Source organism: Prunus persica, chromosome G5, assembly GCF_000346465.2.
Source record: "Prunus persica cultivar Lovell chromosome G5, Prunus_persica_NCBIv2, whole genome shotgun sequence".
Classification (NCBI taxonomy): domain Eukaryota; kingdom Viridiplantae; phylum Streptophyta; class Magnoliopsida; order Rosales; family Rosaceae; genus Prunus; species Prunus persica.
Window position 1 is genome coordinate 18045807 of NC_034013.1, and position 27957 is coordinate 18073763.

At 37.5% G+C, this 27957-nt stretch overlaps 4 protein-coding genes and 1 pseudogene across 4 annotated transcripts; 1 reads left to right on the top strand and 4 right to left on the bottom strand.

The window, feature by feature from the left end:
• Positions 1145-4618, bottom strand: LOC18776595 (protein SHOOT GRAVITROPISM 5). The gene is made up of 3 exons (XM_007209856.2): positions 3693-4618; positions 3186-3585; positions 1145-2460 (listed from the first exon to the last, which is right to left on the bottom strand). Exons 1-3 carry the CDS (start codon positions 3796-3798, stop codon positions 1437-1439), a joined length of 1530 nt encoding a protein of 509 aa, XP_007209918.1. The 5' UTR covers positions 3799-4618; the 3' UTR covers positions 1145-1436.
• LOC18776745 (CASP-like protein 4D1) lies at positions 12582-13388 on the bottom strand. Its single transcript, XM_007208727.1, has 3 exons — positions 13240-13388; positions 12980-13115; positions 12582-12848 (listed from the first exon to the last, which is right to left on the bottom strand). Exons 1-3 carry the CDS (start codon positions 13386-13388, stop codon positions 12582-12584), a joined length of 552 nt encoding a protein of 183 aa, XP_007208789.1.
• LOC18775665 lies at positions 16848-18148 on the top strand (annotated as a pseudogene).
• Positions 18103-23504, bottom strand: LOC18777566. The gene is made up of 12 exons (XM_007209431.2): positions 22993-23504; positions 22763-22841; positions 22580-22667; positions 22236-22385; positions 21823-21954; positions 20916-21066; positions 20781-20819; positions 20629-20703; positions 19905-19964; positions 19536-19600; positions 18605-18695; positions 18103-18370 (listed from the first exon to the last, which is right to left on the bottom strand). Exons 1-12 carry the CDS (start codon positions 23083-23085, stop codon positions 18329-18331), a joined length of 1065 nt encoding a protein of 354 aa, XP_007209493.2. The 5' UTR covers positions 23086-23504; the 3' UTR covers positions 18103-18328.
• On the bottom strand, positions 24065-27531 carry LOC18776346 (transmembrane 9 superfamily member 3). The gene is made up of 7 exons (XM_007210201.2): positions 27303-27531; positions 26777-26817; positions 26088-26670; positions 25864-26001; positions 25615-25771; positions 25035-25519; positions 24065-24546 (listed from the first exon to the last, which is right to left on the bottom strand). The coding sequence occupies exons 1-7, from the start codon at positions 27458-27460 to the stop codon at positions 24327-24329; spliced, it is 1782 nt and encodes a 593-aa protein (XP_007210263.1). The 5' UTR covers positions 27461-27531; the 3' UTR covers positions 24065-24326.

Sequence of the window (27957 nt, forward strand, 5' to 3'; positions counted from 1 at the left end):
AAGTTTTTTCCCATGAGTGAAGTAATTTCCGATTTTGATCCTCAATAGTACATCATGCACCATGCATATGCTCAAATTTAACAGGAAATGTTAACAAAACTTACGGCATGATAATTTATCTTAACGAAACTAAAATTGAAGGACCACATGAACGATTTTGGAAATTGAGGGACCAAAATGCGAATCTTTGACCATTAGACATAAAACCCCTTTAGTTTTAGTAGAGTTTTGGTTTGAGAATGAGTGATGATGAGTTTGGGCTTTGCAGTGCATATGATACATGGTTAGGTTGCCCTTTGTGTTTCGGTTTCGGCCATATAACCACCCCCCCAACCCTATAATAAAACAGATCACAACACACAAGGCAAAGGAATGCAGAAGCTGCAGTTTGTTTATTTTCCTAGCCAAAGTAAAGTTTATTTCAACTCCAAAAGGTTTGAATGGTCTCTGCATATTTGGAAAGATGCTGAGAGCATCCTCTGTACGCACTGCTATTATATGGCTCTGATTCTTATGCATGCGATGCGAGCCAGAGAGAGAGTGAGAATAGTACTGATCGATGAAGGGTGCGAGTGTGGCAGTGTTTATAATTATGAATGGAGTTTGTTTGTGTCTGTGTGTTTGGAGACGTTGAGAGCGACTTCTGAATCTGTCATTAACCCCCCGGCCTTACAACAGTTGGAACTGAAAACCATGGTGCTCCCTTTTTCATTCGCATTTATATCTCACCATACACCAGAATACCAGTCATCAGAAACAAATTTAAGGACTATCTGATCTGAACTCATCTCTCTCTCTCTCTCTCTCTCCTTTGCATATATATATATATATATATATATATATATGAAAAGAAAAGATTTTAGGTTTTAAATTTGGGTCAGTACGTATTATATATTCTTTAATGCTGGCCCCGGCAACAACTGGAGAGTCACCTCCATTATGATCTTCTTCAAATAGTCCAAACAGAAAACGCTAAGCTACTTCTAAAGTTACTCAGGGATCCAAGACAAAACCACAGGCCACCATCTCTTTCAATTAATGATCAATATACGTACATATATATAGTTACAAACCATGGAGTGATGATATTGTTGAGAAAGTTAACCTGATCCATTAACACTTATTAACCTAATCAAGGTAAATGAATGATCAGTATATTCAGTAACAAAACCATGCATTATATAAATATATATATATATATATATATGATCGATAGTGATCTACATTTACCACATTAATAAATGAACAAATAACATCACACGAATTGCACGATCCATACAACACTCGTCTACTCATGATGGGCCTGATTCTATTACCCCAATAACCAGCTTGTTATATGCTAGATAATATGATCGATCAAAAGAAAAGAAGAAAAAGGTTTACATAAAGATCTGAGGATGGGAAATAGCTAGCACTGGCAGGAAACCTACTAGGGGTTAATTATCAGGTTTTGCATGATGAGGTCGAATATTATTATTGTCTAATGGATCACCTTCTGATGTTATAGCCGATGACATGTAACTGAGTACCAGAGAATGATTGATTGCCTCGTGCGTAGGGGTTGGGGTTGCCCTTGATCTTGTTGTTGGATGATCAGCTTGAATGAATTGTTGCTTGCAAGCATGGCAAGTGATTTGGAGAATGGTGGAGTTCACTTTCTTGATGGCTTGCTCCTTCAAAGCCTGAGCTTTGTCTAATTCAGCTTGTGCTTGTTGCCTTATTCTCTTGGCATTTGCAAACTCCTTCTCGGCCAGTTCAATCTGATGCTCCGCTTGCCGCCTGGCCTCTTCAGCATAAGCCTTTTCTGCCATGGCAAGCCTTAACTGCTCTCGTGCTTCTTCTTTCAGCCTTGACGATGCTGCCGATATGGATATCCCAGCTGAAGGTTTTGGTTTCTGATCGTCATCATGCTCATGATGATTGGTAGTGGTGCTGCTGCTTTCCCTTTCCCTCATCTCCTTGTCCCTCGGAGAGTAATTTCTATTTGTGATCATAAAGTTCGAGTGTTCAACGTTTTTATTCTGATGAAGTTCACCGCCACCAAAATCACATGACCCAATTGAGAGCTGCAGCTGGGTGGAATGGTTTTCTTCTCTCTTAGAGGAAACCGATGAGACTTCGTTGATGGGAATATTATTGGATGTTGTTGCCAGCTGAAGATCCAAATTGTAGAGTGCCTTGTTGGATACTAATGTAGGTTGAAGATGATCAGGATGAGCAGGAGGACTAGTACTACTAGTTAAGATTAATTTGGTGTACTCGGTTGGGTTCGGATGTGGTAGCACCAAATTAGATGGAGGAGGCCAATTGGGAGGAGCCCTGCTGAAATTGTTGTCACTGCAGGATGGGCTGGGACTTGAAGCTGTTCTTGACAAGCATGCGGCCGGCTGCAGTGCTTGTGATTCTGACCGCACACGATCCATATTGCAGGCATCTTGGTGTTCTATGAAACTCTCAACCCTATGAAAGTAAAAATAAATTTAAACGAAGTATTCATTAATTAAATTTGTAATTCTAATAAAGATATTGTAGTTAATATTTAATTAGCAGCTTTTAACATATATATACAGTTATATGGGGATGATAGAGAGCTAAGGAAGAGATATGAGGATATTTATATGTTCATTAAAATTTAAGAATGAAAACATGTTAATTAATCACACCTTAAAAGCTACTCGATATTATCATGCACCCACGGAAATATTTGACAATGGCATTTACATATAATAATACTTGGGGGTCAGCAGTAGTAGCCGTTTTACGTCTTGGGATGCAAAAAAAAAACAAGAAAAAAACAAAAAAGAAGAAGCAAAACATCTCTCCACATAGCATAGAATAGATGATGTTCATCTTCGGGAAATGTGTTGAAACGAAAGCAGTAGTTAACAACTTGATCAAGGTTCCGTCAAGTTCCTTCAGTCAAAGAGGACCAAAAACCTTTTTTGTGTTTCTTTACTTTTTCAAAGTCAAACCCAATTAACAAAAAGAGCTTTGGAAGGCAAGGTGATCAATTCAATTTGAATAGATATGATGATGCGTTTTTGAATTTGCCATATGAAATTAATCATGATATATCTCATCTCATATATATATATATATATATATGTATAAATAAAAAATAAAAAACCTTGATATGTGTACAATTATATATTAATTGAAAGACGATCGAAGAAATGAATAAAAACCTTGAGAAAACACGGCCGCAGTCGCAAGAATGGCCTCTGGTGCCGCAAGTTTTGAGATGGGCTTTGTAATCGGATTGAACTGCGTAACCTTTGGAGCACTTGTCGCAAACCCATTGCTTGTGATTGCTGTGCTTTCTTCTGAAGTGCTTCTTGATGCCAACAAGATCACCGAGGGCGTGGCAGGGGTCATGGTGCAGGCAGCTTGGCTCTGGGCACACGAACACCCTCTTCTTTACGACCGGAGTCTCTCGCTTCAACAGCTTCCAAGGCACCTTGTGCCGTCTCCTGTGCATCTGCAGGTTCTGGTCTCTCTGAAATCCTTGGTTGCAGATCTCACAAACGTAACGATCCGATTCCAGTAAGGTTTTCGGTGAAAGAGACACCACCTCCGCATCTGGATCTATTTTATTATATAATATATTAATACAGTTATATATCACACCGCCAAATTAAGCATAAAATTACACCAGGGAGAACAAAAGAACTCAAACATGAATATATAAGTACCTGGAGTTCCTGCAGGTCTTCTTTTCCTTTTATTGGTATTGCCATTTTCTAAGCAAGAAAAGGGCTCAGAAGAAGGAACTGAGGAAGAAGAGTTATTGGGTAACATAGCGCTTGGTGAATTATCAACTCTGATCTCCTCTGTAGTAAATCACTCGCTTCTCTATAATATAAGATGCAAAGCGATCTCTCTCTCTCTAATTGAAGTTTAATATAATTGAAAGTAATAGGGTGATATTGGGGAAGAGGTGGGGGAGAGAGAAGATGGAGCTACAAAGGCTACAAGGGACATGGGGAGGGAGGAGGGGGAAAAAAAGCTAATCTTTCTTTCTTTCGGTTACCTCATGCTATCTATCAGCTTTCTTTTATTTATCTTTTCAACTCTCTCAGCTTTTGGAAACAACCAGCTTTCTCTTCTTTCTTTCTTCCAACGCTCATCTTCATCAGCTATTCTTGTGTAGCGTCTGTCCTTAATAAACACCTTCTAAAGGAAGGAGAGAGAAAAAGAGAGAGAGGGAGAGAGAGGAAGAAATTAGAGATCCAATCACAAAGCTCGAAACTCGATCCCACAAGCAGCAATGGGCTCCATAAGGAAAAACATCCCCACAAAGAAACAAAACACACTCATAATTCATTCACAGTAAAAATTTCATTTGCTATTTGCAATTTGCAATTTGCAATTTGCATGCATTAATACAGACCAAGCTCCAAATATACACGTAAGCCTTGCCTCTCCTCTCCTCCACTCCATTTTTCATTTTTCATTTTTCATTTTTCATTTTTCTATCTCCATCCATATATTATAAATACATACACATACTCTGATTTATTGACCGGAGTACCCCTTTCTCCTCAATGTGCAGAAATGTGCAGATAGTCTGATTTATTAATTTTGGAAGCAGCTTTTATAAAGGTGCTGCTCAGGATGTGATGTCACGCTCAGGGGCATACTAGTCAATGAAATCATAATTCTCTGTGCAAGATGCTATTACTTTTTGGTGAACTGAGTGCATCACCAAATAGTGAGTTCAAATTGGCAGCATTGGCTTTTCTTTTCTGGATCAATCTGGGTTTTTTTTTTTCACCGAGAAACATGCTACAAGTATATACTAACTGATAAAAAACAATGAGTTAACGCCTCACCGAATTATAATTTATATCTACGGTTGATGAGTGGAAGGTTAAAGAGTTTGAAAAAATAGATCGTAACTGATAAAAACAGTAATCATTTAGATTTGACTGGTTTTGATCATATGATTCCCAAAAGCGGTAATTATAGTTAAAAGTATTTTCATTTTCAGATGATGTTTACACAATTAATTATGAAAACGATTGATTTATGGACAGTGTTGATGTAAAGACACACAATGATCTATTGCCCTCTCAATGCCTTGAAAGATTGCAACTTGTCCTTTAATACAATTTTTTTTTTTTGGTTTGTCCTTTAATACAATCAATTTATTTTTATAAAAATCAATCACAAATGAGTAGTAGTAAGCTTGTTCCTCATCATATCTTAGGTTTACAAATGCGACCAAAATTAATTATGTAATATTATACGGATAAATGGCGTATTGAAACCACTGTACGTATGTACTTATGCAATATTATATTATACTATGAGAAACCTTGTTCGTCTTGCAATTGGAAAGACACATGAGCATATCATACCACATCATTATGGACGTTAGATACAAAAAAAGAAGAAGATGGATTAAGGAATATTAATGAATAAATTTGTACGGATAGAAAGAGGGGGAGGAGTTGATTATATATATAATTTATTGACAAAAGATCTAATTAAGAAAGTGAAACTTAGACAGCAGAAATAAGGCTCTCCTGTTTGGTGGTTGCCTGCCGGGCCCAAAAAAAAAAAATTTGGGACCCATCTCAATACTCAACTCAACCATAATATTCATCACCTCAACTCCTGATCAACCTCACCTCCCTTACCTTCTATATATGGATTAATTATATCGGAAGCTAACAAGTCCTAATTATAGAAAAGTAGAAAATAACCAGACACATGACCCATGTAACCATGTTTATAAATTATATATATATGTATGTGTGTGTTCGATAAAGCAGAAAAGACGAGACAGACGAGTCTTGTTTGATAGGCTTCATACAATAATTATATAGTTAGATTTGTTATAAATTGATTAGTATATACAGTGACGAATAATTTAATGCATAAGGAAAGTATGATTAGATTCGGGATCGAGAACACAATGGGCAAGATGATTGCCAAGGACATTCTCTTGTGAGGCTGCATGTGTTAAGAATCTAAATCCCATCATCCCCCCATTCCTTCTACACTATAAACAATTAACAAAGTTAATTTTCCATTTTATATATATGTATATATAGGACAGGAGCAGCTTTGTTTTTCTGGTTCATTATTATCTCTCTCTCTCTCTCTCTCTCTCTCTCTCTCTCTCTCTCTCTCTCTCTCAGAGGGATGAATTGAGAATGGGTTGAGGTGGGGTCGAAACCAAGTGGCTGCAGACTCATATTCTTTCAGGTTGGCCCAGTTCCATGAAAAAAATGCTTCACAAGCCTACCAGTAATTAATTTATACAATTATATAAGACAAAAAAGAAATGAAACATGAAAACGAATAAACCCTCTATCAAATAAAGTAATAAACCATGCATGTATTAAACTTATATGCAGTGATGGATTTATAATTTTCTCTTGTTTTTTTTTTTTTTTATAGGACTGGAAAAACCATACCTGCCGAAGTCTCTTTTTTAGACATTTCATCCAACACATTCGTATATGCAATAGGTTGGTCACTTATGAAAGCTAGTGATTGATTTGGGTCGAAGATCATTTAAATAAAAATGTTTAATGAAGGCTTAGGCAACCTTAAGTTAAATATGGGCATGCATGCATGTTTAAAACGGGGCAAAGTTTGAGGATTTAAATATTTATATGATGTAGAATATGTGGTGGAAGCAATTAAAGAGGAGTTGGAAAGACGTGTGAGCAAGGGTAAATCGGGCAAACTGCATATTTGGATTCTGAGCTCAAAATTGAGCCCAGACCTGTCAATTCGAAGAGAACAGCGTCACGAATAAAACTCATAGCTTTGCCAAGATATATGGACTTTTTCAAGCATCTAAGATCATTTAGCAGCCCAAAGTCCAATTTTTATGTTTTTACATTTTTGGGAAACTTTGTTATTTTTTCTATTTTAATTCCTTGTTTATTCATAGGGTTCCTATCGGTATTTGAACAGATTTATTCGTGACTAGGGTTATATTTTGTTATTCCAATTTATCAATAAATCTTGAGGTTTCCTCATATCTTCCTGGTGGATTCTAGAATGACATGTTCTAGGCTAAAACTTTAGTCATTCTTTGTCGCGCTGCATCATTATGAGTCGTCTATATATATGAATATTGTATGTATAATTCAAATCAAATGTAAGATAGATCAGATCATCATCAGATATATAAGGATGTGGTGGTGAGGGTATGAATGAATGAATGAATGAATGTTTGGGTGAATAATGGTATCTCTGTCGTCTAATAATTTCATGATGGGTGGGCAGAGGCAATGGGGTCCCCTATTACACTGTTTCCCGATGCCCTTGTCCCTTTTGTATTTGTTTGTATTATAAGCTCCCCTCCTCTGCTGCTGACCAAGCTGACAATATACCCGACCAATATTATAACATGGATCTTTCATTTCATTCACTTGTTTCGCAGAATTTTGGTATATATGATAAAAATATTTTAAATTGATATATAAAATCTATTATATCTGACTACTTGTTTTCTTCTGTGTTCTCTCTGTTTATAATTTTATTATTATTTCCTCTTAGTTATGAGTTAAACATGTATTTTTTATTTTTTAAGTCGAAAACAGGTAATTAAGCTAATTAAGTTTGGTTAAGCAACATTCAGGTACATGGCACAAGGTTATGTAGATATGCTGATTCCACAAGCATTACTGAAATGCTGGTATTTGCAATTCCCTTTCCAGCTAGCTACTCCCTCTCTCACTCTCTCTCTCTCTCTCTCTCTCTCTCTCTCTCTCCCCCTCTCTCCCCGCATCAGATGTTTTGTGTACAGGCAGGGCATCTTTAATTTAAGGCATTCTCTCTCTCTCTCTCTCTCTCTCTCTCTCTCTCTCTCTCTCTGTGCGACTAAAACACTATGAGAAATATTCTTTGCATATATACATATATATTTGTAGTTCTGGAAAGGGGTGAATAGATAAGCATGCATCAAAACTACTATATTGCTTAATTGTCCCAGATGCAATTTTCCGAATAGCTAATGAAGTGTGAAAAGTAAAAGTAACACACACTTGCACCTGCTGCATATACCCAACATAAAAATGTGTGAGTGGAGTGTGCGTCTGCGTGTTACAGAGAGAGAGAGAGAGAGAGAGAGAGAGAGAGAGAGAGAGAGAGAGAGATACATTATTTTACTTTAAGGTTTCAGAACAGATCATGTTCATCCTTTGATACTTAAACTAAACAAGCAGATCAAACATGGATTTCATCTGCACGTGCAAGTGCACCGTGAAATACCGACACCAATTAAAAAGCTCTGTATATATTATAAGATGTAGAAATAAACCAGCAGAGCGAGCAACCCCCTGCAGCTTTTTCGCACCTTCTTTGAAGAAACTTATTGATTGTAGAAAGCTGAAAGCAAAAAGATATGGTTGATCCTTCGTATATGTATATTCATCATTGCATCACGTTACTCAGAATACATATATATCTAATGCATACGGTTTCTTTTTCTTTTCTTTTCTTTTTTTGGGTTCGGAAGAAGCATATGCATATATGTAATGTAATATGTTACAACGTAAATAAAGGGGAGGCTCTCCTCCCCTGCCTCTGGTCTCAGGTCTCAGGGGAGCTTGTTTAATTATAAGTGTATGTATAAATTCTCGACGTAATCTTACATAATTTGTAAGAATTCACTGTCAATTGCCATACAGATGGGACTGTAATATTGCAGAGTTTTGTTATTTACTGCATGTATATACATGTCATATATTATATACGTGACTGATGATGACAGACTAGCAAGCAAGCAGAAGGGATGAGAATCAATATTCGTGCACTACGAGCAGGAGGAGCGCATAAGCATGATGTTACTGGTGGACTGGGATTGTCCCATCTCTAAACATAAGGACAAAACCCTTAGATGCCTTACACGTGTACCAGCAGCCGTCAAACTCAAATATATATATACATATGATCAATTGATGAGGGGCGCAGGGGGCCATAGATCCCTCAATTTCAATATGTAGCTAGCTAGCTTAGATGTATATATCCTGTATTTTCACACCACAAGAGAGAGACAGAGAGAGAGAGACAGAGAATCAAGAGACTGATTGGAGTCTAGCTGTCAGCATCATATACATATATATATACAGTGAAGAGAGAGAGAGAGAGAGAGAGAGAGAGAGAGAGAGAGAGAGGATAGACATGGACATTTGGAGTTGGGCCGAGGATTCTGTTGGTCGGCTGATAATGAAGCAGGCAGTGACTCGGTGACGCAGAGCCCTCCAAGACTCGCAACTGCTGATCAAGTAAGTTTGCCTTGGAGTGGAGCTAGCTAAAGCTAAGCCACCTTGCACTTTGCACTTTGAAGGAAGGAAGGGTCCCCTCCCCCTTTAACTTCAAGGGCCAATTTTAAATAATTTCCTGTTACTTTCCTTTCCCTTGTCATCTCTTATTAGCAACACTCATACTCAAACCCTACTTCCTTGGCTTCTTCTTATTCCTTTCAGAAGTTTCCCTTGTCATTTTCGTCCTTCTTTATATTCTTCAAGATATCATAATATTGTACACACCCGCCTCAATACAGTAGCTGCATATTTTTCTAATTTATTCAAGTTAACAGTGTTATGTTGAAGATATTAACAGTGTTATGTTGAAGATAAGTGTTTGAACACGTGTCGAAAAATTATACGAGAAACACAAAGAGAAACGTATGGAAAATAAAGACAACGCAAAGAGAAACGTATGGAAAATGAGGACAACGATCCCGTCCCTTGTTATGTTGGAATTAGCGACTGTAAAAAATGATCATAAGAAACATGGTCTAATAATTTATACAGTGAGCAAATTAATAATAATAAAAAATATAAATATAACGAAAGAAATGAAAAGAATGGGCATACTTAAATAAATAATTGTACTAGCTAGTGTCTTAATTATTTAAAGGGCCACGTAGCAATAATTAATTTTGATATATGTGTGTAGTAAAAAAGGCATTGGAAGCATGCATGTCCCGATTGAAGGCATATCTCTCGATCATGTTGTCATATTGATGGTATCCTCTCCTGCCTTCCTCTTTCTTTTGTTCCCTTGTTACTCGTAATAATTTATTAATACATATGTATATGGACAAACATATAAAGAGATTTCAAGAATTAATTCAAGGCTACAAACAAAGCAAGATATATACATGTCAATTTCGTTGGTCAATACATACAGCTTTAATTTGCTCGAGACAAACACATGTTGTTGAATCATCATTGTATCAAGAGATCAACAAGGGAGGTGTGGGATGTTGGTTCATTGCCATTTACTTGTTGTCTATATTTTCAAGGTAAATCCCCTTCTCAAAGATATCAAAAGTCTTTACAATTTCTTTTAAAGAATTTAAATAATAATTTTGTTTTTGTTTTTTGGTTTTTGGTTTTTGGTTTTTGTCTAGATAATTAATTAAATTGTCACAAGATGGATGTTGATCATAATGCTCTCCGTCGCTAGTAGACACAAAAGAATGGTGGGTTGGGGTAAAGGGGGCTTTGCAGTTTGCAATATTAAAAAAGCTAAAGACTAGTTTCAGGACCCATAATGGACATGAACCAAACAAGAAAGAGACAGATATCAATAGATTTCCAGTGAATTCTTTCCAAAGGTTTGTCACTTGCTCACAAAAAAGCGATCGAGTCTTTTTTCTTTTTCCCAACATATAAGTTAGTTTTGGTAAGCTAGGTTGAAGCTTCCTTCCCAACTCAACTTCAACCCCCTTTCCTTAGAACATGATTCCTTCTTTCTTTTATTCTTGCCAACGAGGAAAAATAAAAATTAATTAACGTGGGTTGAAGAAGTAAACGGACGTACAATAATGAATAATAATCTAGCAGCTAGTAGGACATGGGAGCGTGGGTTGTTGTTTCTCTCTTTTTCTTTCTTCTAGTTTCTTTTTTCTCTTCTTTTCATCCCCCTTTTCTCTTTGTTATATCTTTTTGGTTGTGATGATGTGTACCCTTTTATAGGAAGATGACCTTTTAGTCTCCATGTGCCTCTCCTCTCTCCTCTCCTCTCTCCCCTCTCTCCTCTCCCCTCTCCATCCCCTTCAACCAGGCTTCAGGGCTTTCAAACCGTGCTAGTGCTAGTGCTAGTGCTAGTGCTATTGGATCCTCTCACACGAAAGACAAATATCCAAAAAGTAGGAGGATCTACTTACCCGGAAGTGAACCAAAGTATCACAAAATCGAGGCAAAACCATGTGACACGTGTTCCCGCACCCTGTCACTTGTTGTATGTGTCATCATCTGGCAGGAAAAATAATAGAATTTGGATGCTCCCGTGGGTTGTGTAGGAAAGTAAAGAAAAGCAAACATAAAGTGATCTCACCCCCCCCCCCCCCCCCCCCCCCCCCGAACCCAATAGAAGTTGTAATGTAAGTGGTAACCTAACCTCTCACATACACACGCCAGAAAAAAAGGAAAGAGAGAGAGAGAGAATAAAGATAACAATTAACAAAGGTGGTATGGTATTTACAACCAAAAAGCTTCCATACATGAGTGTGATATATGCTTTGCAGGGAAAGATCTAAAGGCCATGGATTTTGTTAACCCATATATGATATATGTTTCTCTCTCATTTCCATTTGAAGTTATCAGAGATATATAAAATAATCATCAAAAGTTGGCCCAACAAACCCTAATCATCAATTTTTTTTCTTCTTTTTTTTGCAAGTAGGGTGTAGGGAGGGACCCGTTCATTTGGCATCTTTTTAATCCATACATTACATACATACCCCCTTATAATTTCTCTTACAAACAAAGTTGATAATAATATATATCGATTGGCCACCAAAAAATAAAAAATAAAAAATAAAAAAAGTTGATAATAATATATCGATAACTGAAGAAACAAGGCATGTGAGTGGGGAAGACTTGATCTTTAAAATCCAAAAAGAGAAGTCTGCCTGTGCAAGTCCAAAAGTCAAAGCGTCAAATCCAAAAGATAAAAGCCCACTTCTTTATTAAAAAGGAACCAACGACAAGATCCATTATGATTATATATGCATACATTACAATTTACATTGTAGGTGTAGCCTTCATTTCACGTAATCAGTAAAATTGAGTTCATGGTCCTTTCCTATATCTATCTCCCATCCTATGTCACAATCACACCTTCAATTTCGTTTTCTCATTTCACAATCACGGCTTCAGGGTTTGCCACAGAAATACTGTGGGCTACATAAGCCCAAACCACTGGCTTGCTTGCAAATGGCCCACGGACTTGATCTTTTTTTATTTATTATTTATTTCTCCCAAATGCTATAAATTAGTTGTGTGTATGTGCGTGAGAAATCTTCCTCCCCTTTAGTTTAGACTATTGCTTTTGCTTGGAAGAAACACCACATGCTTGAATTTGAATTCCGAAAATAACAACATAGGGCTATAGTAGCAGAGTGAATTACAAAGAAAGAAGACTAAATAGATGTTGGTTTTCCCCCTTTGTTACATAAGTGAAGTGGAAATTAAACAAATAACATAGATAATGAACCCCAAAAATGAATGGATGAGCTGTTACATGATCTTTTTATTCAACTTCCGGCTTCCTGTAGGTAGGTAGGAAGTATATATATTTGATTAAAGAAAGATTAATCTTAATTAACCGAAGAAACCTCTATTTGAAGTTCGATTGATGGAGGAAAGCACTGAAATCACAGCCATGCAAATGGCTCCCACCAACAAAACTCCGGTAGCAATATTTGCCCTGTTAAAGAAAGCATTATCCTTGGATTGTTCTTCATCCAAACTTACAGGATCCTCGCCTAGTGCTAAAAGCAGTAGAAATAAATCATTGAGGACTCTTTTGAACTCAAAACCCACACCAAAACCAGCACCCACGCCCGAAGCTAGAACCAAGCTAACCAACTGGATGCACACAACACACATTTCCATGTCATCATGTCATCATGTCATCAAGCAAAAATTAATCTTATAATGATTACTCAATAACACTTGTGATTAGCTAGCTTTCTAATTATTAGAGTGATTTTCCGAACCTTGTCTGCATAGAAATCAAACTCAGGCATGCATCCGTGGCGTATCAACCTCTTTTGGGCGCAGGCATAGTATATATCAAAAGGTAACTGTATTAACGTGTAAGCTGCTCCAATTGCTGCTGTAGCAAGCACGAACCTGCACCCATTTTTAATCATGCAAACACATACATTAATTATATATTATTTAACAAAATCCGTCGTCCGGAAAAATTAATTAAGAAGAATAAAAAACAAAAGATGGATGAACAAATGATACGTGCCTGTATGCATGAATATCCTGAAAATGCTGTTGGGTGCCATCTTGAAGTGTGAAGTGGTCGGTAACCAGCACGACAACTGAAGCAACTAAGGCTAAAAGAGTGACGATCCTCAACACAAGAATTGAGGAAGGAATAGCTTTAGAAGCCATTGATGATACTAATTATCAATATTAACTAGTGTCTATTGCATCACACTTGTAAGTTGTACGCACGTAGCGTGTAATTAATTGTGATACTTGCTTAAACGCGGCTAGACCTAGTCTTTCAATTTATAAAGAAACAAACAGCGTCTCTGTCTCTCTCTGTGTCTCTTTCTCGTGAATGTCGTAGTTTGTCTGGTTTGTATTTGTTATGGTGCAAAGTGACGGCCTTTGACCAACCAATGGCCGGATGTTCAAACAAAGGGCATATAATTTGGTTGCATAAAAAAATATGCAAGAAATGCGACGAACGGCCGGGCTGATATAGTTAGGCTAGCTCTTCCTTGTTTTTAACTTAACTGCATATCAAGACAATAATGTTGTCTTTTGATGATACAAACTACAACGTTTATACAACATCTCTAAATGTATCCCCAGAACTTTGTCTCAATATACAAAATAATAAAAAAGATGTTGCAAATAACAGCTAGGAGATGGGATTTATATAGAGAGGTACCCAGTTTAATGCGCCTATTTGTTTTTGGGAGCTAGCTGTTATGTTTATAGTATACAAAACAGAACTTTGATATTATGTTTGGTGAGACGGAGTAGAGAGGAGCTTTAGATCCAGTTGAATTTTGTTTGAGGTTTGGGCAATAGGAATAGGATAATTTGTGTTCTTGTTATTGTTGGAACTCTGTAGAGAGAGACTACTATAATGCTTAAGCAACTCATGGCCTACGCACAATAAAAGTCAAATAAACAATAATTATATGTACGAAATAGAGCCTTATTTCGAGAAATTTTTGTATGTTCGAAGTGGCTATACTCGATTTTAAAAGAAAAAAAGGATCACACTATATATAAAAAGCGTGGCTATACTATTTACTATTTATTAAAATAAAATAAAACCCTAATAAAATAAAATAAAACAAAAAACCCAGTACAGCCGTGCGGCTATACTATTTCTCAAAAATAAACATTAAAAAATCTAGTCTCGCCGCCCGGCTATGCTATTGTTTAAGAAACATTAATCAAAACCGCGTATAGCCGGACGGCTATACGGCTATACTACTTCTTAAAACAAATTTAAAAACCGGGTATAGCCGAGAGGCTATACTATATATATATATATATATATATATAAAGACCCGCCCAGCACGTAGCGCCACGTGCCAAACCAGTAAAGCCGGTCGGCTATACTGTTTTTAAAAACTTAAAAAAGGAATATAGCCGAACGGCTAGACCATTTTTAACAAAAATTAGGATCAAACCGGGTCTAGCCGTTCGGTTGTACTTTTCTTTTTCAAATAAAACCGAGTATAGCATGACGGCTATACTATTTTAAAAAAAATAAAAAAAGGAACGTGTATAGCCGTGCGGCTATATTCGTTTTTAAAAAACCAGTATTGCCCGGCGGCTCTACTCGCTTTTTTTTTTTTTAATATTCTGGCGAATCGGAATCGGACTCGAACTCATCACTACGAACGTCTAGGGCACAGAGCAAGCCCGTTCCAAGTTTTGAGCAGTGTTCGAGATATCGGCCTAGGCACTAGGCGGGAGGACACCGACACCAGGGAGTTAGGGGGGCCTAGGCTGCCCGGGAGGATCTAGGCGGCGCCTAGGCTGCCTGGGCGGATCTAGGCGGCCTGGGCCGGTCGTGTCCTTTTTTTTTTCCAAATGAAGACAGACGAAGCTTGCTGGTGCGAAGGAGCAAAGGTGACATGTATATAGTGTGTGAGAAGGAGGAAAGGTAACATAAAATAAGGAAAGGCAACATAAAATAAGGAAAGGCATAAGAAATGAGGGGTTTGTTTCATGTGGAGTGAAAAAGGAATTGATAGAAAACTGTGTTTCTGTTGTTGAGAGAGTGAGAATTGGGAGGCAAATGAAGAGGGAATGAGAGATTTATAATTCCTGGCGGTCTTGGTTGGGGTAAAGAAAAGGAAAGGATAAATTAGTCGTCAACACGCATGCAGGGAGATGTCGGTTAGTGGAGGGAGGCGCATTGGCATTGCTCACCAATGCCTTTCTGCTTTATTGATTTCTTTCTAGTACTAGAAGCCTAATGTTACTGTCTAAGAAAGAAAGGTCTCTTGGAGCTTTATAACTGGCTTCAAGGGCATCTTCCAGCTACTATGACAGTGGACCTTGAAATGTATTTTGTAGAATGTGTTGACTTAGCCAAATCCTTCATCCAACTGTATATCAAAGAGGTATGTCTTCTTTATCTTTGAAACTAGGAGTTTTTTTGTCTATGTTTATATGCAGCGTGATATAAGCAAAATAGGCAATCTATTCACCCAGACCCAAAAAAAGAAAAATTGTATCCTTATTTTGTTTTGTCTATCTGAATGCATCATCTTATTCAACATTTTCACGTACTAAAATTGCAGTTCTGTATTCTTCATTTGTCGTATTTTTCTTGCAGTTTTTTAGACTCATGTCCTCATTTCTTGGCTTGTTTTTGAACTGTAGGATGATGTATTATTCAAAGTGCTCTTGCATCTGCTTTGTGTACCTTGTTGTGCAGAACAGTAAGGAATTAATTTCCTAGTTTTCCATTGTTTTAAAAGTTATCGTCATGGATTCCTTTTAACAAGATTTTTGGGTTTATATAGGGATGAAAAGGAAAAGATTGCATTGGAGGATTGGAATGGCAATTTACTTTTCCGTGTCTCAGATCTTTTCAATCCTGTACTCTTGTTCCATCTTTTCCTATCAGAGGCAAGATGCTCCCTCTTGGACATTTACATATCTGCATTTCCACTTCGGCATGCCTCCTAGTTGTTAATTTGAAGCATATGGTATTGCAGAATAAAAAAGAATCACTGACATTGTGCACTTTCTTTTTTCTTCCTATTTTGCAGTTGAGCTATGACCATCAGGTGCTTCTTGATTACCTTATTTCAAAAAACCATGTTGTTTGACTTTCTCAAGCTCTCTCACATGCAGGATCCTAACTACTTTGAGATTGATATGGACATTCATCTCTTCAGCTACATATCAAGGAAGGGTCTCAAATTGTTGTGAGAACGTCCTTAAAAACGGAATAGCCGAGCGGCTATACTTGTAAAATATTATATTTATGGTGTGTAGTCACTCTAAAATATTCTTTTTATGGAGTATAGTCGCGCGGCCATAATTTTAAAATATTCTTTTTACGGAATATAGCCGTGCGGCAATACTCTTTTTCAAAATAGAGAATTTATGGAGTATAGCCGGCTATACTCTCTTTTAAAATATTCTGTTTATGGCTTATAGAGTATAGCCACGCGGCTAAACTCGATGAAGAATAGTTGTTGGACTTGGTTGGTAATCATGTGCATCATCCATTATTAATTAATCAAGGGACCATGCTGACTGATGTTTGATTTTTGCTAGTACTTTCATGGAAGTATTTTTGCTGATGTTTGATCATGTGTACTATATTATTATTAATCCACAATTTCCCAAGCGAGAACCTCAAAGTCATAGCTGCAACTGGAGGGAGACTCCTTAATTACTTAATTAGTAGCTAGCTAAGCTAGGTATAGCTTAATTAGCTAGTTAACTAGTACTACTGGGTGATAAAAACAAAACTGAATCTCTTCAAGATCAGGAGAATCAGCCAGTAATGGAGGAGAAAATTAAGAAAGTCCCAGAAGTGGTACTAAATTCAGGGCATAAGATGCCCGTGCTTGCTGGGTTTAGGGACTGGTAAGTTGCCTCCAACACCAACGGATGTCCTGCTCCCCATTCTCATGGACGCCATTGAGGTAGGCTACCACCATTTTGATACTGCCGCTTTCTATCAATCCGAACAAGCCATTGGTCGAGTTGTCGTCCAGGCGCTTGATCTCATCAAGAGTCGTGATGAAATCTTCATTACTTCCAAGCTATGGTGCACAGATGCCTCCCAATCTTATTCTCGCTGCCCTCAACACCACACTCAAGTAAGTACTAAGTACCACTCTCTCTCTACTACTATTACTTACTACATATTTAGAGCCTATCAACATCTGTGTATTTGTTTGTGTTTTGTGTATTCAACTTTTGAGTCTCTTTTCCGTAGATTAAATTAATTTAGAATAGTTTAGACTATTGCTTGTATTCAAAATTATGCAAAAATAAATGCAAACAATCTTGGTATGTATATCATGAGAAGGAAGCTGGGTCTGAAGTATGTGAGTGCGTTTTCTCCCTTGGGAGTTTATGGAGCTTCCTCCTCGGCTACCAATACCGGGATAGATTATTATACCATTATTGAGGACCCCGCTGCTGCCAAAGGGAAGACTCTGCCACAGGTATTCCCTATCATTTTTATATATTAATTTAGTTGATAAATTTCCTGCTATATATTAATTTAGTAATTATATATTGTATATACAGATCATACTGAGATCCATCATCCAGCAAGGAGCTTCAACAAGGAGAAGATGAAGCAGAACCTTGAAATATTCTATTGGGAATTAGGTGAAGATGAAATGAACAAGATCAACCAAATTCCCCAGCGCAGGTTGTATGCAGGAGGCTTCTTTGTTTACGAGGTTGGACCTTACAAGTCCCTCCACCAACTTTGGGATGGCGACCCCTAGGCCCTATCCTACCCTAGCTACCCAAAACTTCATGATTTTCTCTTCCAGGTTCCATGCATCATCAACTAGTCTATATGCATCTTATTCTTCTGCTCTTAAAATAAAAATTCAAATTATCTTGCTTGCCAAAGATATGCAGACGCAAATGGAAGCAGCAGATCCACACATCTCAATCAATTTAGCACCACAGAGTACATAATCTTTTCAGCTTTTACTGTTACTTCTTACACATGCAAAAATTATCAACACAAGCAGACTGGTAGTTTAATTGCAAAACTATATCTACATACATACAGAGTAATTAATCTCGACCACAAATCTCTTCTTAAAATGATGACCATCCACATTTACCTCCCAAAATTCCAAGGCTTTTCAGTAATCAGGCGGTAACCTGTATGTGCGAGTGATACGGATCTGAAGTAAAACCAATAAAAACTCAATTAACTTCATATAGATTGGACGGTAACCTGGTTTGTTTACTGTTTGTGTTTGGGTGTAAAGTGCACATCTAAATTTTCTTCTCAAAGAGGAAGCTGGTTGTCTAACATCCGCAACATTTCATTTGTATTAGTTTTAATGTGACTGTCAAGTTTGGGTCCACTACATAAAAGACATTTCAGCCATGCCAAAACTAGAAAAGATTTGTACCTGTGCAAAAGCATAAATTGCTCGCAAGATTCTTGCATAATCAGTTCCTAGCATTTGAATGACCACATCTGCCAGAAATGTTCCCCAAAGCCTGCATAAAATGCCAAAATAAATGAATTAATAACAATTGCTGGAAAAATTCAGTAAAATACTAAAGACCAAAAATCTTGAAGATCATCAAAAGTAGCCACAAGCTGTTATAGTTGGTGCTTGAGCACGTTTGGCTTAATCATCAAAATTTGAAAAACGGGCCACTTGTGTTATCAAAATCTATGTTCACGTGGGGTCTTTACAACCACAAAATGATGAATCCATTGAAACTTTAGAAGGTACGTGTTCAGTTACAGGCTTACAGCCTCAAAGCTGTTCTGTGTGAAAAATAGATCCAATCCAAACCAATTAAAGAAAGCCAGTGATTAATCTCATTCTCTGTCAGCAAGGTGGAGAAATCTGAAACTCATTTCAATAGGTGCAGTTTAACCAACACTGAAACAAAGAGGGGAGGGAGGAAACGAAACAACTCAACTAGGAATTAATCTCAATTAATTGGGTCAGCTACACTAGTCCTTTTTCACCCAAAATGACTCTTGGTTACCAAGAAGTGACTAAGTTTTATGCTGGCACCAACCTTAACTACCCAAGCGTTCCTCCTTATTCTACTTTCTTAGAAATTAGAAAACACAATACATAGACAGTTTGATAAAGGAACAATCAAAATAATACTCTCTGTGTGTTTGATAAAGGAAAAATCAAATTATTACTCTGTGTGTGTGTGTGTGTGTGTGTGTGTGATAAAGGAACAATCAAAATAATACTGTGGGCGTGTGCGCGTGTGTGCGCGTAAAAGAACCTTGCAAACGAACAAGAAAAGCAAGTTATGGAAATTTTAAATAATAACATTTTAGAAATTAGGTGTAGGAAGAATCAATACACTGGGCCGAGCAAAGCCATCATGCTTCTTAAGCCAAGATATCTTGATGTAGCCCCTGCAAAACCCTGTCCAAAATGACAAATATTAGGAATCCTGAAATGTGAGGAGGGGGGAAGGGGGGTGGGAGAGGAACATAGAACACTATTTAAACCACAAGAATGAAAGAGGTTTCCTTGATATCAGCATTTGCTACAAATTACAACTGATTCAGGTTTTTGTTGAAACAATACTTAGACCGGACCAAATAAAAATGCCACTAGCTCATACAATAGTTTCTATATATATATATATAAAAGAATGCCACTATTGCATAAAGAAATCATTAGATGCCAGTGGCAGCAAATTGAATCATCATCAGGATATAATTACTTGTTTTGCTGCAAGAAAGGCCGCTCTGGACTCTAGATTAATAGCAGCTAATTGTCCACCCTGAAAATCCAGAAAGTATGGGAATGTCAGGGATAAAGGTTAATTAGAGAAAAAAAGTCATTAATGCTCCATATAGACATGGACATGGGAGATGACATGACATGAAGACAAGGGGAATTAAAAACTTCAAAAAATATCAGACACAGGAAGGACCAGAGTAATGTATATCCATGAATGTAAATGAAGAGGCAAATCTTCAAAATCTAGAGCATGCACACTGGGAATGGCAGGACACAAAAATAAAATCTATGCACAAAGTATGTATGCAAAGCTTGCGTATGTCCTAAGTGGAGTCAACAAAATTGAGGAGTTTCCCAGTTTTTATCCCTTCTCTCTCTCTCTCTCTCTCTCTCTCTCTCATATATCTTTGAACAATAGCCAGATACTGAGTAGTAACTTTCATAAAGAGAAAATATTGAAAAATGCCTAGGTGGTGTCACCCAAGTTCACAAGCTGTATATCTAAGTTCGAAAATAGAAAGAAAAATTTGAATGTAATAGCAGGAAGACATGTCACTTTGCCCATGTAAAGATTAATATCAATAAATAGCAGGAGTTCAAAGCATTAAAGCTGTAATAAATTTGAAAAGAATTGAACTCCGCATATTAATATTAGACAACTAATTTCCTTTTACAACGAGATAGTAATGAAATCAAATATGTACCTTTCTGACAAAATCCCTTTTTAGCTGATAGTTGGCAGCTTCTAGGAACACCTTCCCAGATAACTTTCTAGCTAACTACCACAACGGAAAAATAGTTAAAAGGTATAAAAAGAAGAGCAAAATAAAATTAATCAGGCTGACTAAATTCTTACCAACTGATAAATCTTTGCCAAAGTAAAGATACCACCACCCTTCAGAGAAAATCAGAACCAACAGAATTTAAAAATATGAACTTAAGTTGGAGAGATTTGATAGTGCATAAAGTCATTACGGTAAAGCTACATTACCTTCAAAAACATTGATCGGAGCTCTGTTGCGCTGACTTTTAAAGCAGTAAGGGCCTGCACCTTCCATTGACTGAGTCCAAGTTGAAGACTATGTTGAGCATCAGAGGGCTCAGAGAATTCCAACAAGCCCTGGAAACTTCCTGATTCTTCGCTACATGAAGGAAGTGACTCATTATAAGTCATTACAGCACATTTAAAATAAAAGAAAGTAAACTTTTCCTAAGATACAATGATCCACTCAAACAGTAAGTTGTTGAAATCAAATAGCATTTACTAAATATCAACTCATCAATGTATGTACCAACTCGTCCAAGACATGAACTCTTTTCTACCAAAACGCCACATCTTAAAGCATCACTGGGAATCAATGTTTTGCTCAAAGTACTGACTTGCTTTCCCCTTCAACTCTCCCCCTGCCCTTGTACCAGCTTGAACACTAATATTCTTTTTTGGTGAAAAGATTGGTCTATACTTCTGATTAGCAGACAATCTCAAGGGAACTCTTTGATTTAGATGCAAGTATTCAGTCTTGGTTTCCCTTTTTTATTGTAATATGGTTTAAGATGGAGGAACTCTTCGATTTATACCACTTACCTGGATCAAATAATTATATCCAACTCTAATTACGGAAAAGATTCTTTCGCTGTCTACCCTTCCTTCCCAAACAACAACCATTTACAGAGATCTTTTGAAATCTTTATCAATATGGAAAATACACAATCATCACACAACATTTGGCAAGCACATCCCATAGTTCACTTCTCATACCTAAGGGAGAGTTCTCTTTGAACTCTCCTTCCTTATGGATGGTTATATATATATATATATATAAGAAAAGTTACTTCTACTTCAAAAACTAATAAAAACCAAGGTCTAAATACTAGATAAATATATACAGAACACATGCCTTGAATAATCTCGCAATAGATGAAGGAAAATCTCTGCTTCAAGGTCTTCAGTTGACAATTTGCTTGAGCAAGGAATGTTTAACTCCTTTCTCACTGCAAGCAAGACATTCCTATATGATGGCCTCCAACCCCTACCAAGTATCCAACACAAACCAATAGCATAGTCAACATGAGCGAAACATAGCTGACAATTAGATGACACTAGCAGTTAGTTTAGTAAAAAAAAAAAAAGTATTACACAGAGTTGAAACACAACATAGCTAGGAATCCCTCATACGTTCAATTCAATCGCAAGTCACCCCATAAGCTTCGAGTAATATTGACTCCAAACAAGTTAAATTAGGAGGTGAATTTTGCAGATAAGATTGCGGAAGAACTCATTGACCCAAGCCTACATAAGTTGAGGAAAAACCTTAACGTTGACCTGGCGTCAGCTGCGAGGAATAAGAATCGCGATTCTAATGTGGATAGAAATTCCTCTCGCTCTTCAAGATCCTCTTCAATCATTGCATAGTCGACATTGGTTCTGCTCATTATAGATTTCAGCAAGGGGCTGAAGTAGCTGGACATTGACAGCAACCAAAGATAAACACGTCAGCATCACAAGGAAACTTCAAGTTGTTAATCTTGAGTTTGATTAACAGTTGACACTACTTTTTTACTGAAAATAAAAAGTGTGAGAAGCAAACACGATTTTCTAGTCTTGTCCGAAGTTTCATATTAACGAAACAGAAAGAATTATACAGTTCGAAGTACCTAGGGCCAAAAAGGATTCTTTCAAGCTCATATAACTCAGAGTCCGTCGCAAGTTCAAGCACGGAACGCAATTCTGGATCAAAGGTGCCTGAAAAGTGAACAAAACCCATATCGAATAAAAAATCCAAAACGTGAAACAATCTAAAAGGCTAAAAGGCAGGCCATAAAGAGAGCAAAATGTACCTTGCCCTTTTCCTGAAATGGCAGCATGAGCACAACCCACAAGCCTCGCACTAGTTGTAGACCAACGTGAGCTACGTATCTGTTAATTACGATTAGTAACACGGGTTATGATTATAGATTGTTGTTTCTGTCTATTTGGTGGTCAGAAAAAGAAAATAGAGGCAACGAAACAAAATACGAGGGAGTAAAGCTTGTGAAATGGTGAGGAGGAAAAGAAGAAGAGAGCTTACTGGGTAAGTGAGTTTGGTGGTGGTGGTGGTGGTGGTGGTGATTGGGGAAGCAAAGGGGAGGCGGAGCGCCAGAGCAGATGAGGTAGTGGACATATCTCACCAGTCTCCGTCCAGTTGCTGCAAATCGCCGTGGATACTGTGATAGACTACAACCAGAGATAAAGAAATTCGCGGCTCATTAATTTCGAGTCTTGAATTCCAGATGTTGTGGGATGCCCGACTGTCCTACCTTTCTAAGTTCTAATCACCATTGACTCATTTTCGAGGCCCTTTCCTTTTATCTTTTCTTCTCAGTTAAACGTATTTTTTCTTGTTTTTTTTTCTCTTTTTTTTTACTAGCTTTTTTTTATATAGAAATTTTACTAGATGTTTTAAGTAAATTTTGTATAGGCCAAACATGTAACTTCACATTACATAGCAACGGGTAATGGAAACTAAAAACGCTTCTGACAAAACTTCTTATAAAGACACTCCCAAAGATACCTTAATTCAGATAATTAGTGAATGAGATTCTTAGTAATGCATCAAAAAACACGACCGGCCTTCTACTGTCTACAAGGGGAAGGGGGTAAGATAATCTGTGTTTTTGAGTCATGTTTTAAGATTCCTGGAGAGAAATGTAATTTGAATATTTTGAAGGCTAAAAAATCATTGGCTAAAGAAAGAAAACTCAAGATGAAAACCAGGAAGGTTTAATTTCATTCTTGTTGGTGAAAGGAATGGGCCTAATACCACTGGGAAACTTGGGAGGCACCCCCACATTTCTTCAGTTTTTTTTATTTTTTATTTTATTTTTCAGGAAACATTTCTTCAGTTTTTTGATTGCTTGTTCTTACCACGAAGTTGATAAATCTTTTTTTATTTTTAAATTTCCTTGCTCTTTGGCTCAACGTTCTTAGTTGGCCCTTTTTTATGATCTTAATTTGCATGTGGCAGCTGCTTCCACAAGTATTAAGCAGCCGCCAATAATAATATGCAATGTATTTACAAAATAGAGAGAGAGAGAGAGAGAGAGAGAGAGAGAGAGAGAGAGAGAGAATGAGAGCATATTGGGTAACTCTATAACGATACGAAGGAACGAGGAAGATATTTAAAGAATGTATTGCAAAGCTTGAAAGGTAATGATACAAACTGTCTCTATGAATAGTCGACCATATTGTGATCTAACACATTGCTCTGGAAAGCAAGATATCTCATGACACTGCTTTAGGACACGAGGAGGCACTACAAAATTAATTTTGAGGAAACTTCTCTACAAGGAGGTAGGTGCCTATGAGATTAAAAACACCAGAAAGTACATCTCCCATGATGATTGATTCTTGGAGAACAACTAGCTACTCACACTTGATGGATCGGTATATGTGACGAACAAAAAGCAAAGCTGCACGGAAGCCTACAGTTCCAAGCATGAGGAAGAAACCATAGCAGATGCATGCCATGTAACCAAAGAAGAATGACGTTTGCATAAATCCTGACATATCTGAGCGTGCGTAGTAGTAATACAAACAATAGGCATAGATAAATATGCCAGTAGATCCACCGCAGAGGAAAGATCTGTAATCAAACCAACATTTATACATCAATCAAGGAATATTATACTTACATCTTCTGAAGATAAAAATGGTTTACAAAGTGATGTCCAAATTTTCATGCTGAAGTATAATCAAGTATTATATAACACGTAATACTAATACCGCACTAACGAGCAACCAAGGCAATCCGCAAAATTAATTAATAAAAAGTCCACAAATCCTAAATATCAATTGCCTAGAACATGGCAGCTCTTCTTTCTTTAATTCAGTGCACCCGTTACTTTAGTCTAGCTTTCTTAATCCTAAACCTACAAAATCCATATATCCCACTACTCGGAATTTTCAATACCATTTCTCCATCAGTCACGAATACTTGATGTCAATATAATTGCAGATCATATCAACAAAAGCAGTTAATCAAGAGATGGTAACGGCAAGCATGGGAATAAAAAACATAATAACTTGCATAAAACCCCTAACAAAAAATTAATATGCACGGAACCTGCTTACCTCCACCACCACTCATGGTCCTCAGCAGCAAGTTGGAAATATGTCAACGCCACAGTAATGAAAGCAGTGACTATCAGAAGAATGATAAACACAATAAACAAGATGCTGTAAATGGTGTAAATCCTGTGACCCCACACACTGGCAAAAATGTAGTACAGTTCAATGTATATAGCACTGAAAGGCAGAAAACCAGCCATTGCCATTTGAGGGATTGTTGCCCGGTACCAAGGTAAAGGTGGAATTTCTCTGGGATATTTAGTCGTGCGAACAGGAGCTTGGAACTCAGCTTTGCTGTTCTTCCCGGCAATCCCTCCTAACACTAGCAAAGGTGATGTTACAAGCGTCCAAATTAGAACTATAACCACAATTGTGCCAAAGGGAAGCGCAGCAGTGGCCGTATAAGCAATTGCAACAGTATTCAAAAAGCAGAATGTAAGGAACAGAGGTCCACAGAAGAGGCATCCCGTCAACAATAGATTCCTAACCTGCCATACCAGGAAGTTCAATCTTCAATTCATATAATATCAACTTTAGTCAATGATTCCAAAAAACCCTAGCAGGGGAATTTATCATCACATACCCAGTTTGTTCCCTCTAGCTGGCAATAAAATGAAGTAGCAGTATACCCTGCAATTCCTGATGTGAGTGCATAAATGACAACCAGAGCAGTAAATAGAGCCCCTCGGTTGTATGGATAAAACACGCCAACAAGAGCAAGTATAAAAATGAATATCGTACTGCATGGCATGGAAAAAAAACAAGAAATAATGAGAAACTTCGAAAAATGAGAGTTAGTGCTAAACCTATAGCTGGATGAATGAGCACTTACAGGGTAAATAGTTGGGTGCCTGAACCCAGAGCTGCTGCAAACAGAGACTTGTATTTGGGAAATCTAAATACATCTCCATGAATGTATTTCCATCCAGTCTCTTCCTGGTCTTCAGCTGCTTCTTCATCATGGGCATATCTTTTATAGATAAACAAACAGTAAATTAAAAAATGAGTGAACTGGCAGACAGAAAACAGTGATAAATGACTCTTAAAAATGCTTACTTGACAAAATCATTCTTAAGCACTCGCATGAGAATTGTGGCAAGAAACCCGGTCAACAGGAGAACTGTCACACATGAATTTATAATCGAGAACCAATGGATCTCCAAATGATGCGGCAGCGATGAGGACTGAGAATACTTATCCATCCTCTTATCAAAAGGAGTGGTTGTTTCCTTCCATTTTACAGTATACATGAATTCGACATCAATTTCTTTATCCTCTGTAAGGTCAACCAATGCATTTGGATCTGTTCGAACATTGATTTCAATCACACGGTCCTTGTTGTAAGAGATATCAAAATGAATATGCTTATACAGGTAGGTCTTGTATTCGCTCGGGTCTTTGCCTTCCTTGTCAACCTTCCCTATGAAACCCCAAATGGGCAAGTCATCATAATACATCTGAAAGTAATAGTCCTTGTTGACAGCAGATCTGAACCGGGCCACTTCTTCCTTTTTTATTGTTCTTTTGCAAGCTACTTCTGAATCTTTATGCTTTTGGAACTCTAGTTTGTAAGGGGCACTGACTAAACGATCCCCATTTAATACTTCACCCAGAGCTTCCTTCTTCTCTTTCACCTTATCTGCAATTAAGATCCAAATATTAAGGTAAATGAAAGTCCTCGCAGAAGATGAGGACATATTATGTCATTAGTAAGAAAGAAAAAAACGAATCCGATTGATGCAAACCTGGTGAGCAGAATGGGAGATCAAAATATCGGTACGTTTCGCTGTAATCACCCAAAAAATACAAAATTAACCAAATTGTAATTGTGAATACCAAATTTCCACCATAGTCAAACTTGCATCTAAAATATTAACTAGTTCAGCAGAAACAGAGTTAAGCTTCCAAGAACAGTGCACATGCTATTTCAATGAAAACACTGTTCAATCTCAAAATGCTAGCAAAGCCGCCTAATGGTCTATCCCAAATCAAATCTTTAAAAATAGATCCAGCTCAGAATTCAACACAATTGATGTAAGTTCAATTTTCCAATCACAGTGTCTAACTTATCCCAGCTGAAACAAATCTTGTCGTCTTAGCCGAAAAACTTGTAACTCATGCAAATTTCTGAGTAACCAGACAAATGGGTCTACAAATAAACTCAGATCCAGAACAAATAACAGCGAAATGAACAAACCCAGAAGCTGAATTGAGCTAAGAAAACGTGAAACTTTCAGATCGAGGAGCGAGCAGCGTGAGTCTGGGTTTTACCTGGGGTTGTGGAAGGGGCCCACCTTGTTGGCATACAAAGGGACTAAATCTCCTTCCTTGTACCGATGATCCGACGCGTCTGACCTGACCAGATCCACACCGCAGAGAATTAGCAAGGCGATGATGACTGGCACTCCCACCGCCATGGTCTTCCCCATTGTCACTCTCTCTCTAATCTCTGCAGAGACAGACAAACACGTTCAATATTTATCTGATTTTGGGTTTGGGCCTCCCTTGGTTTGGTTTATATATTTACTTGGGGCTTAATAAAATATAGAAGTTAAGCTTAAAACGCTCATAATTTTTATTAATTATTAGGGGTTAATGTGAAAATTATAATATTAAGCCAAAACGGGGAGCAGCGGGTGACGGAGACGGAGTGCCTCACCGCATCCTAAGATGTTTGATGCCTCACCGACGCTTTGGTGCCTACCTTATGCTGTAGGGTGCGTCTAACGCTTCTCTTTTTTTATTATTTTCTTATTTTTCCTTTCTTTCTTTCTTTCTTTATGTCTACGTGTTAGAGGGGTGAGAGATCTGGTGGTTTGATAGTCAACGCCTTGGGACGATTCCCGGCCTCCTTCCTATTCGGATCTGAATTTCCCACTTGGGTCGACGACACGTAGCACTGTGGGTCCTGGTCTACTCCTAGTGG